This window comes from Dermochelys coriacea, chromosome 10 (genome assembly GCF_009764565.3).
Source record: "Dermochelys coriacea isolate rDerCor1 chromosome 10, rDerCor1.pri.v4, whole genome shotgun sequence".
Classification (NCBI taxonomy): domain Eukaryota; kingdom Metazoa; phylum Chordata; order Testudines; family Dermochelyidae; genus Dermochelys; species Dermochelys coriacea.
Window position 1 is genome coordinate 45,483,196 of NC_050077.1, and position 12,461 is coordinate 45,495,656.

At 47.6% G+C, this 12,461-nt stretch overlaps 1 protein-coding gene across 3 annotated transcripts in view; it reads left to right on the forward strand.

The window, feature by feature from the left end:
* TRIP4 (thyroid hormone receptor interactor 4) overlaps positions 1-12,461 on the forward strand; it is a 56,172-nt gene that overhangs the window by 24,453 nt on the left and 19,258 nt on the right. For all 3 annotated transcript variants that reach the window (XM_038419166.2, XM_043494245.1, XM_043494246.1), the window contains 5 exons: positions 1,571-1,786; positions 3,308-3,434; positions 4,821-5,008; positions 6,183-6,307; positions 7,716-7,807. In XM_038419166.2, coding sequence (XP_038275094.1) covers positions 1,571-1,786; positions 3,308-3,434; positions 4,821-5,008; positions 6,183-6,307; positions 7,716-7,807 — 748 coding nt within the window. The remainder of the gene's footprint in view (positions 1-1,570; positions 1,787-3,307; positions 3,435-4,820; positions 5,009-6,182; positions 6,308-7,715; positions 7,808-12,461) is intronic.

The following is a 12,461-nucleotide window of genomic DNA, read 5'->3' on the forward strand; positions in this document are numbered from 1 at the left end:
AACCACACTCCTTAAATGCCTTTCAGCTACTGCTGTTTGAGTCTGTTCTGACGGCACTCGCCTTACAGCAACTGTGGGAACTCTGTGCTGGGGACTCTAAACCAGGAGTTCTCAACCTTTTTCTTTTTGAGCCCCCCTCAGCATGCTATAAAAACTCCAGGGCCCAATGCGGATAGGTGGGGGGATTCAGGGCCCTGGGCCAAGGGTGGAGACCTTTGGGCATAGATGTAGTTTGACTTCTATTTTGGAGGGGGCAAGGGTTGGTGGGGCTTGGGCCAGCTCCACACAGTGGGGTCCAGGGAAAGAGCGCCACCTCTATCCCGTGACTCACCTCAGCAGGACACCTTGCCTGTCTGTGTTGGGGGGGGGTGGAGCTGCCTCCGGACTGCCCCACTCTGGGTAAGTCACTGCAGTTTGCAGGTGGGGGGGACAACACCCTTATGCCCCCCCAACTCTGCCCATGGACTCAGGACTTCTGCCAGCAGGGAGCCACAGGGCTGGGGGCTTCAGTCTTGCGCTGCTCCCAGCTTCAGCTATGGGGGCGTGAGGGGCCACTGGAGTTCCCAGCTTCAGCCCTGCACCTGCTCCCAGCTTCGGGGGGAGGAGGGATGCTGTCTTCAGCCCCAAGCTACTCCCGGCTTTTTTGCGGGGGGACAGACGCTGCTTTCAGCCCCACAGCCACTCCTGGTTTCTTTTATTGAAAAGGCGGAACAGCTTCAGTTGGAGAGATTGAGAGAGCCCAGCCCCAGAGTCTTCGATAGCCCAGTGGCCTATGTGAAATTTGCAAGTAGTTTTGGGTTGACAAACTGCATTCTGCAGTGGGTAAACGCCTCATTATCCTTGCCCTTTGAGATGTGATCACAGTCACCAGGTGGAAGAAGTCTCATACTGAGTGAATTTTTCAAGCACTGTGTTGAGGCCAGGGGCCATCCAGGTGGTCTGTTGGCAGGGCTCTGCAGGAGCCTTTGGCTTAATTCCCTGTCTGGTCTCTCATCCCTTGCTAGATCTGCAAGGTTTGCTGGTGCTTTGGCCTCAGTGCTCTCTGCCTTGGGGTGGAAATGGGGAAGAGAGAACTGTTCAGTCCCCTTCAGCCAGAAGAATGGGGCTTACAAGGGAAAGGGGAGGAAGGGCATGAGTGGGGGCGGATCTTGGGGATCTGTAAAGGACACTGAGGCAGCCTCTGTAGGGAACAAATCACACTCTACTACATTCATGCCACTACAACAATAATGCCCTGTCTCAATCCATGAGAGCTGCGTCCAGGGCTTGCTGTTGTGTGTAGTCTGCACAGGTTTTCCTCCATATTTAAGATGGGAGTAGTTGTGCTCTCTTTCCGTTTTATTCCCTCGAGTTCCTGACAGGCTGTCAGCATGGTCCCCAAAAGGGCAAAATTTCATGCATCTGGCTTCGTTTTACTGACAAGCCATGTTCTCCAGAGACCACAAAGGGGTCATGGGAGCATGGGGAGGGGTGGCTGCATGACTGATGTGATGTTCCCAGGTATGTCTGAGGCTGTTTGCTGTCGTACCTGGTACCACTCTGCTTTCTCTCCGTGGCTGTCTCTCACCAGCGTGCGCCGTACTCAAGTCATTGATGACGAGTCGGATTACTTTGCTACAGACTCCAACCAGTGGCTGTCCAAACAAGAGCGTGAGGCGCTGCAGAAGAGAGAGGAGGAGTTGCGAGAGCTGCGCCACGCTTCTCGACTTGCCAGAAAAATCACCATCGACTTTGCTGGCAGGCAGATCCTGGAGGAGCAGGATAGCATGGCTGAATATCACAACAAGTGAGTAGGTGGCCCCAGCCACCGAGCTGGCAGGGAGCAGAGTACGCTCCGGAGAGCAGAGAGAGGAGAAACACTATCTGTGATTGTTAACGAGGCAGCTGAGCTACCATCAACAGCAACAGACGACAAACTGTGGAGCCCATTCTCTTGAGAGGCAGCCCTGCCACTCCGTTAGAATATTCTGTGCTTCTCCCTGTATCTCATTGTTTGGGACAAACAAGATCCTGAGCTCTTAGCAACCGATTTGCTCCTGCTGCTTATATCCCTGTTTGCAATCTCATCCCTCTGTCTGTGGTGTTGCAGACATCTGCCGTAGTCATGACAGCACAAACAGAGAGTTTAGGGGTTTGTGCTTCAGGAGCAGATTATGCTCCTAAGGAGCAAAAATTTGCTTGTGTGCAAATATGCCTAGTAATAAAGAAGAGGCAAAAAGGAAGCAACAATATAATAACTTGATGTTCTGTAGAGCTTTGCATACCTGGGCATCTTCCAGACTCCCTGTAACGGGATCACTTCCCCTGCAGATGAAATTCAGCATCCTTTGGGGTGGAACATGGCAGTCATTCTATGTGTACAATACTGACCCCCAGCTTTTAGGAGGTAGAGTGACGAATACCACATTCCAAATGGAGCTGCCCACATTAGGGTTTGGCCAGGCCACTGTGGCTCTCAGAAGGCTAGTCTAATGGCTTGGACACAAGCCTGGGACTGTTTAAGTCTCTGCTGTGCCACAGATTTCTTGTGTGTGACCTTGGGCAAGTCACTTAGCCCTGGTCTACACTAGAAGTGGGGGGTCAACCTAAGATACGCAACTTCAGATACACGAATAGTGTAGCTGAAGTCGACATATCTTAGTTCAACTTATCTGGCTGTGAGGGCGGTGGTGAGTTGACCGCTGCCGCTCCCCCTTCGACGCCACTTCCACCTCTTGCGAGCTGGAGTTCCGGAGTTGATGAGGAGTGCATTTGAGGATCGATCACTACCCACCCAACCGGCGGGTAGTGAAGACCTGCCGTTAGTGTCTGTGCCTCAGTTTCCCATCTGTAAAATTAGGATGTGCCATCATCCCCATCTCACAGGGCAGTTTAAGACTGTGAAGCTCAGATACTACGGGGTGCCAGATAAACGGGGTCCCTTTAGATAATCTTGCTTTGTGACCAGTGTCCTGGGATCATTACTGACCAGGGGTGATCTGGATGCCAGTTTTACAGGGCTACCCTGTGCTGTGCAGGGCCATGCTCTCAGTACCGATTGTCCTTGCTGAATTGCACTCTGTCTGACTTACAGGCAGAACTGTGCTTAGCTGGCACGTTTGTGAGCGTTCCGGGCCGGTAGCTCCCTGGGAGAACACAGAGCAGAGCAGCTGTATATCTACAGCAGACATGCCTTGAGTGTCTGCAGGAGCCCGACTATCAGAGGGAGGGAGGCAGCAGGGGGAGCAGCCTGGCTGGGAGAAATGTCAGGAAGTGCTTCTGGGACGAGAGGCCGGGGGGTATTAATGTGGTTTGTGTGTCCTTGCAGGTTGGATGAGACAATTGATGCCATTAACTGTGGCACACTGAGCAAGCCATCGAGGAGACCCCAGGGGAAGTTTGAAGTGGGCTCTGGGCTTCTGGTGAATCCCCACCTTCTCCAGCCTGCCCCCTTGGTTAGTGCCGATTTGTGATTCCTCCCCGAGCAGTGACTGCCAAGAGACATGGGCCCAAGTATTGTAACTTCCCATGTGTTCATGGCATCTCTTCCCTGTCCCCCAGCCTCCTCTGTGGGATTAGGATCATCTGAGCTAGAGATGGACACGGCCAGCTAGGTGGGCTAGTCCATCCCAAACTCTTGGCTTGGGCAGGATTTTTGCCAGTGGCGTATTTAACCCAGAGCAGTGGGTTTCCTCCCCCTTTCTCAGCCTGATGCATCTTGCTCTTGGGATGGTTTCCTGACATTCAGTCTAAAGGAGTTTCCCTTTTAAAATTCCCTTTATAAGAATCCACCTGCCAGATTTCAGTTGTGCCCCCTCAGTCACGCTCTCCACTTGCTCGTGTCCCCTCTTGTCTTTCCTTGGTTCCTGTGCACCACGCATTTGTGCTCAGACACTTCCAAGCATTAATATACGCTTATTCTTAGTCTGTGACAGGCCATGCCAGATAATGCAATTTAAACCAATCCCTGTCTTCATACCAGGCTTTGTGCTTCTCCTGCCTCCACTTACCTTTTTTTTACATCCAGGTATTTTTTGAGAGTTGTGGGAGCTCTTGGGCTATAGCTGGTTGTTTGTTCTCATCCCTTCTCAAGAGGAAAAGGCATGTGATAAGTGGCCATGAGTACTGTTTGTGCACCCAGAAGGGGTTTGTGGCTGCACCAGAAGGCTGGCTCTGAATGCCAATATCCCATATGGCAGTCCATGAGGAGGTGGAGGATGCTGTGTCAGCTGGTTGTCTGAACAATCCCTTTGCCTCCCTTAAACTCTTCCCAGTGCAGGTGCTGCCAACTGGGTGTTGCTCAGTTATGAACACACTATGAATGTGCCATCTATGCTGTGGGACAATGTCGGTTGATAGTTCTATTCTTTAAATCTGCCATTTAGTTCAAGGGCAGCCAATGTGAGGGTTACATAGAGCAGATTACAGTTTCCCTTGCTTTGACTGCTACCAGGGTGTGGCATGCAGAGACTCCAGGCTTTGGCATGCAGTGCTCCATTTGATGAGTGGTCTGCACTCTTTGTATGCTTGGTCTGTGATCTCTCTAGGGGCATGACAAAGGTGGCCACCTGACCCACATCTTGCTATGGGCTGCACTGGCACCATCCCAGGTTAGATTCTCTTTCCCCCTCCCTCCCTTCGGGTTCAAGTCTGGCTTACCCAGCAGTAGCCAGAGAATGATAAGAGCAGGGTTCTGATCCAGTGGGCCAAAGATCTAATCCAGTAGGAGGGCTAGGCCATGGTACCTTCTGCACTGTTGTTCTTAAGGAAAGGAAAAACTTAAAGTGATTTGGACCAAGAGTTAAACGTTCTGTTATGTGTTTGTTTTGAACATGCTGAAGTGGGTAGACCAGACTGGCTTGCTCCTGCACAGAAAAACTGCTCATTCTGCAGAAACTGGGCATGAGTCTGCCTCCGAAAGGAACAGGTTACGGATTCAGGATCGAGAATTACAGGAGATCTCGGATGATGGCTGGTGTCTCAGCATGCACCAGCCTTGGGCTTCTTTGCTGGTAAAAGGAATCAAAAGGTAAAAATAAAGACATGGAACTGTGATATGTCCTAAACAATATGCAGTTATGCCAACAGCTTTGTAATGACCCGCCCACCCCTCTCTTCTCACCCTGCGAAACATAGTGCCTACAATGAGAACAGTTCCCAAAACTCATACAGTAAGGATAGAATTCAGTTACATTGCAGTGATGTTCTGATACGTGCTGAGGACTTCAGTGGCCCTAAGCTATTGCTCAGTACAATCCCACTGGCACTTTCCATCTAGCTCTCTAATCGCACACACAGCCCGCTTCCCTGGGGGAAATGTTTGGGCAGGAAATGTACGAACAGGGAACTGCACTTCTTCATCCGAGCATGCTGTTGGGTTCGGAACTGAGCAGGCTGGAAAGAGTCAGCTTCTTTACGATGATAATTAACAAAGACCTGAAAATACTCCAGTATTTTGCTATTTTTGTACAAATTCCTTGGTGGATAACCTGCAGCATCGCGGTGCTCCATGCCTAGGAGCTGGGTTCCTCAGGGAGGGCCAGGAGGCGTTACTAGACAAGCTTCCCCTTTACAAGGCAGTTTTCCAGACAAATCAGCTGCTGTCTCCCTGTTCCAGTGTAATTGGGGTGTCTTGGGAAATCCCTGAATTTCTGTAGATTTTTTTTTTTTTCTCTGAAGTTTCTGTGGAGATGACTTTTAATTCAGAAAAGCAGACTTATCAGTTCCTCAGGCTGTAGAGACTTCAGATCCCATCTTATCCTGCTCCTGGATCTGAGCAGCCTGGGAATGCTGCAAGCCAGCCACTCTGATAAAGGTGGAGCCTTTCATCCTGTCCCCATAGTCTCTGGGAGCTGCACCTAAAGAAAAGGACAGACGCTGACTGCTTTGTCTAAATCTGTGGGCCATGTTGCCCATTAGATTGCATACTGACCACTGCCTAGCTCCTAGGAGTACAGATACTTGATTTCTGGGTATTGCAAAGTCAGAGTAGAGTGACTAAACCGTGTAAACAAGTTGCTTGATGAGATTCACTGGCTCCAGAAGTCTTCTCACTAACAGCCCTCCTCACTGAAGAGGAAAATGTCCTTTCCCAGGGCAAAGCTTGGTAACAGGAATCACAGGATGAAATGTTTCATTGAAGACTGGGCCATGTGGGATCTCAGCTGGCATGTCAGTTCTGCATTCTCTTCTGTTCTCTCTAGGGTGGAGGGCAGGACCTGGTACACATCCCACAGAGGGCGGCTGTGGATAGCAGCTACTGCTAAAAGACCATCCCCTCAAGAAATCTCTGAGCTAGAGGCCACCTACAGAATGCTGCTCCACGAAGGTGAACCTCACTATTCGGTCTCTGATTTTGGTACCTTGAGTCGTGTAATGAGCAGAGGCAGGAAGCAGGCATTCTTGGGCAGTTATCTCTGCTTCTCTCATTAACCTTCCTTTCTCCTTTCAGTTCCCCTCTTCCTTTCTGCATTTCTTCATCCAGAAGGGAGTCATGGAGCAGATCAACTCTGTCCTCTTGGCTAGTCAGAAGCTGTGAGCATTAGTGAATTGCATCTTACTTTGAGAATACCTCGTGGCAGCAATGCCTCTTCGTTCTTAGTTCAGGCAATAGGTCGTTGCATGTGAATGTACGAAGGAGCTAGTGCTCTGAAGTTCAAATGCAGTCATGTGTTCTGGCCTCCTGGAGGCCAGGAATAAAAAGCTGCAGGTTAGCGTGCCGATCTCTCTCTCTTGTGAGGCTAGGTGAGCCTGAGGCCTGGTCCAGACTGCATGGCCAGGGAGATGTCGCCTCTTGGTGCAGCACCTCTGGATATTAGTCAGCCCAAATATGCCTAGGGATTTCTTCCTGCCTCACCAGAGCAAGGAACTGTGCATTCACTGTGCATCGGCCATATTGCTCCCTGAAAAGCCACAACAGGGGAGAGATGCACAAAAGCATGATGCTGCCATCCCTCGCCAGGAATGAGAGCCCCAAATTTCAGGCCATCTTGGATTTTTGTGCATGTTTGCTTTTAAAGCAGCATGGCCCAGTAGCTGGAGCACTGGACTGCGATTCAGGAGATCTGGGTTCTATTCTTGGCTCTGGCCTGCTGGGTAGCCTTGGGTAAATCACTTACCTGCTTTGTGCCTCAGTTTTCCCATCTGTAAAATGAGGTTAATGATATTGACCTCCTTTGTAAAGTGCTTTGAGATCTACAAATGTAAGGTGTTTTACAGGAGCTAGATTTTATTTTTATTAAGGTCACTTTGGCTTAGCTGGCAGTTGACAGTTGCCTCCATCTCCAAAGCACCACATGATCTAAAACACTGTAGTGTGCTCATTGGCAGTTTCTGCTAAAGGGCTGGCTCAGGATTGGAATAATGGGGGTGGTGAATATCAGGATCGAGGTGCATAGACTGAGTGTATTGGGAGCCCAGGTACATTACAGCAGAGGTGTAGCAGGGCAGGATGGAGATGTGTTGGCAGAGCCATGCACAGTCTTTGTCTTTACCATCATCTGTCTGGCTTAAGCCAGTTCTCCTAGACCACGTGTCCTAAGCAATGTACCATGTGTCCCTAAATATGAAAGGAATTACAGAAAATAAACACTAAATTTTTTTGTGCCTCAAGAAGTTTGAGTGGGAGAGATGAGCAAATGAGCGTGCGTGTGTTTCCAGTTAAGAGCTTACTGAGAAATGGGAAGATCACATTGAGTGTGTGTGTATTTTCAATCTTTTTCTTTCTCTTGACTCAGATGTGGAATTTCCCAGAGATTATCCTTCTGGGTGCCTCCTGGGTTGTGTGGACTTGGCTGATTGTCTGTCACAAGAACAATTCAAGGAGCAGGTGAGTTACGAAAACCAGCCTCTCTGAGCTGACTTTTTAACTGTCTACCTACTTGTCTTCAAGCTACTCTGACTCGTATCTGTACATTGATCCATGGGAAAGTAAGGAGAATACTGAAGAAAGGATTTAAATTAAGATGAGGAGACCACTACTCTTGTGTGCACTGGGAAGAGAACACATTTCAGCAAGAGTTTCCTCTGGACCAGTGTGGAAAGTGGTCTAAGTGCTGGTACAGACTAGACAAAACAATGTTTGCTGCTGCTGGGAGCATGATGGAATGCTTGTGGAAGTCAGTCTCCAGAATGGCTTTGGAAGTAGTTTTGTCAAGTCTACATTATTCTTATTGTCTCTGTTTAATCCAGTCAACACTGGTTCAGGGGAACTAATGCTGAAAGGTGTTCTTGGCTTTCCTGGTGCCAACAAGGCTGTTGTGACAGATGTGGCTCACTTGCACACCTGCTGGCATTCTGCAAACGGCTGTATGAGAAGCATGGCTGTCCTGGATTAAATATACTCACTGCATTTCAGCTTTTGTTTGGCACCAGCTGTATTAAGAGCTAGGAGCTTAAACTTCATACCAGTATGACATCTGATTAAACACCATTTATTTCCTTGACTGGTCCCTATTAAGCAGAATTTATGTGAATGCTATCCCAGTTAAGCAGCAGTCACTGTCAGTCCCTATCTATAGGTTAAGTGGATTCTTTGGGAGAGAAGCTGATAAAGTGGCTGTCCAGGAGAAGAATGCTCTGGTTCAAGCAGAACATACCATAGCAATGAGTTTCCTTTGAGCTGCGAAGAAGCAGCTGATCAGTGTGACATCATTTCACATGAGGAAGAGCTCTCCCCTTCTCCCCCCCCCCCCGCAGCCCTGTGAATTTATACCAAGCAGAAGCAGGAAGAGTGGTGGTTGGGGACTAGAGATAAAGGCGACATACTGAACTGGATGGGATTTTTCTTTTCCCTGTCATCTGTTTGGCTTTTAGAATTGGGACAGGACTGTTAGAACCTGAACAGCAGAGGGCGCCTTGGGACTGAGGTATCAGAAAGGCCACTTAAATGTCATGTCCTCGCAGCCTGTCTAGAGTGACAGAATCCTAGGAAGTGAAGAAGGGAGTAGACCAATTAGATCATCACCTCCATCCCCTGGGGCCAGAGCACGATTGTTCCATACACTATATTATCTAATGCCCGGTGCAGTCTAATTTCAAACAAGGGCCTTTTTCCTTTCCCAGCTGCCCTTGGCAAACTTTCACCAGTCTAATCAGTTGCATTGATAGGAGATATGTCCTGATCTCCAGCCTGTATGTTTTCTTTTTTTAATTGAATCCCATCACTCCTAGTTCCACCCCCTAGGAAATGCCCTGGAAAATTCCTCTTCTTTCTTGGTGGTTATTCCTTGTAGGTACATGTAGACAGTTGTCATGGTGCTTCCCTAGTTTTTGTTAACACAAGCTGTATGTAATTATCCTTTAATCTCTCCTCATAGATCAAGCCCTTCAGACTCTTAATCAGTTCTGTTGCTGTCTTACAGTTCCTTCCAGTTTGCTGTCATCTTTCTGTTTTGTTGAGGCACCAGAATTGAACACATTATTCCAGGAGCAGTCTCGCCAGAGCTGTATAATTTCCTTTCCTCTCTTCTCAGTACTATGTTACCTTTACATGTCCAGCCCAAAATCACACTGGCTTTTTTCTATTACCATACTGCATTGTAAATGTGTATCATCTCTAATTTGCTGTCTCTTTCAGAATTAATGCTATCCAGGAGTCACTATTTGTGAGTTTGGTATTTTTCCCCATATGCATTGGCTTGAATTTAATATGAAGACCTGACTGTGCTCCCACTTAAATTAGTGATGAGGATGTTCTTGCCTCTTGTCAATAATGAGTGCAGTTGAATCAGAGTGAAAACAGTTTAACTCTGAGTCTATGTAGTAGGTATGTAAATCTTGTTTAGAAAGTTAACCATTTAAACAATTAAAAATTGTTTAAACGGTTAACTGATTAAAGGGCCGGCCGGCATGGCTGGGGCTGGGGCTGCTCTGGACGGTGCCGGGCAGCGCAGGGCCGCTGGAGTTAGCGGGCCAGCTGGTGTGGGGTCGCTGGGGTTGGCGGGCTGGTCCAGGGGTTAACCGTTAAGGCAGGTTAACATTTTACATCCCTAGTATGTAGACAGGACCAACCCATGTTCAGCACTCGTTCAGAAACCAGAATTGAACCTTGTTGGGAGCAGGGCTCAGTCCTGTTTTCTGAACCACTGCTGCATGTGATGTGGTTCTGTCTACTCTCATCTATTTTCAACACAGTTTTAGCAGCACCTGATACAGAAGCCGCCTGTTGCAATGGGTTCCTTTCTAGTGCAGGCAAATCCCTATTGGCTTCAGGGTAAGCAGGGTGGAGCACCTAGTTTTCTGCACACTTGTATTTGTATCATAGGAGAAAGCCAATGAAAATGTTTTAAAACCTGACAATTCAGTAAGATAAACAGTGCAAACCTGGCAGCAGAGATTCCTCCATGAGAGCAAGACATGCTAGACTTCTTCACAAACATTCTCCTTTGATTATCTGCCCCCCACTCCCTCAGCTCCTATTTGATACGTCTTTCACATTTCCAGGAAACTGAGTAATTACACAGATCCCATGTAACCACATCAGTGGATGATGGTTTGAAAATTAAATAAGTGCCCAATGTGCACGTTGCCTGGTGATGGAGGCCATGTTTTTTTCAAGATCAGCATGTTTGTTTTTACTTGTGTCTAATCTTTTCTGTAGGCAAAGGTGTTTCTCTTTCCTTGCTGTTTGCTTCCTCTGTCAGGTATTAATGAAGTTTAGTAAAACCCAGCTTTTAATTTCCATGACACCCTGCTGCTGTTTTTCACTCCTCCTCATCCTTTAATATTTAGATTACAGATTTGCTCAGAAGTCTAAGTCAGAATGAGGCCCTGATGTGCTGAGCAAACAGACAGCTAGAGGTGGTCCCTACCTCAGAGACCTCACAGTCTAATTGGTGTATTCTTTATTAGCTGTTAATTTGAGGACTTACTGTGTATATACTGTGAACTTGTATGTTCAGATCACTGCTGTGGGTCCAATCTTTCAGCCCTTACTAAGGTGAGGTTTTTGCATGACTGGTCACATTGATTTCAGTGCAGCAATTTGCATGATTAAGGACTAACTGTATGAGGAAGAGTTGCAGGATTAGGCCCTGTGTTAATGGCATGCCCAGTGGCTTAGGGGGGTTTTGGGGAAGAAAGATGGTCTTGAGGCTAAAATCACCACAGACCTGCAATCAGGTGACATGGGCTCTAAGCCCAGCTATACTACTGATTTGCTGTGTGAACATGGGCAAGTCACTTAACCTCCCTGTGCCTGTTTCTCCATCTGTAAGATGGAGTACTTCTTCCCTGGCAGAAGTGGTGTGAGGCTGATGTCATTCCTTGTGATCCTTGGATCAGAATACAAAGGGTTATCATCAGATACAACATCCACTTGACATGAATGGTTTGAATTGCACTGGCAACAGTAGAGTGAAGCTATAACTCCTCCCGTCACTCAGCCTGGTTACCAGTCTTCTCTGCTGCTTAGACAGCCTGAGATGTGGCAGGCTTAACTCTGAATGTCTGGGCTGTGCTGACAGATCTCCCATCTTCTTGGAGTGTATTCTGGGTTCACTTGCTTTCATTAATGGGTGCCTCAAAAAATGGAAATTCAACTCCAAATGGTCCTTTTGTTGCACTTAGCTGTGCTAATTGTGACCTGCCAAGAGCTGAGTTAAGGGGCTGTTTTTCCCTGCTCCAGGCTGACCTCACCAACACCTCAAGCAAAGCAGAGTGCTGCCTTCCTTTTCCCGTGTTAGGTGTTAGTGAGCTCATTCGTTGTAACTGGGGAAACACAGAATGCTACAGGCAGGCCTTAGCAGGGAAATAAAGAACCAGATGATTTACAATTAATGCACTGAGGTCTATTCATATTCTGTTGATGATCTGAGAGCTAAAGCAGCTTTTATTTTAATTACCAAAAAGCATTTTCATGTCAGGTATTTAAGTATTTCTAAATGGTTTTGAAAGTGGGTGACTACAGATAGATATCAAACCTTGGTATTAAATACAAGATGATGCTGGAAAGCAATTAGGAATTTATTTTTCACATGTGAGTGAAAAATCACCTGCCACTTTAAATCTGTGTAAGGGGGCTTTGCTAAATTTTTGTGCCTGAAGGGCAAGTGTGCCTTTTCAGTAGGCTTTACTTTTTCCACGCCACTGAGTTTGAACCTGATGCCCCAAAAATACTAGGGTGCCAGGAATACAAGAAACAATTAATATCCCATGCAGGAATACAATAAATAAGTCTTGCTGTATTTAGGATCCAGAAGATAACATTCTTTGGAATGTTTACAGATGAGAGACTAAGGGCAAGTCTACACTAGAGCGCTACATCTGCACAGCTGCACCGATGCCGCTATGCCGCTGTAGCACATCTGGTGAAGACGTGCTATACTGACGATAGACCGTTCTCTCTTCGGCATAATTACTCTACCTCCTTGAGAGGCGGAAGCTATATCAGTGGGAGAGCGTCTTCCACTGACATAGTGGCGGTGTGGACAGCGCTTAGGTCACTGTAACTTGTGTTGCTTAGGGGGGTGTCTTTTTCACAC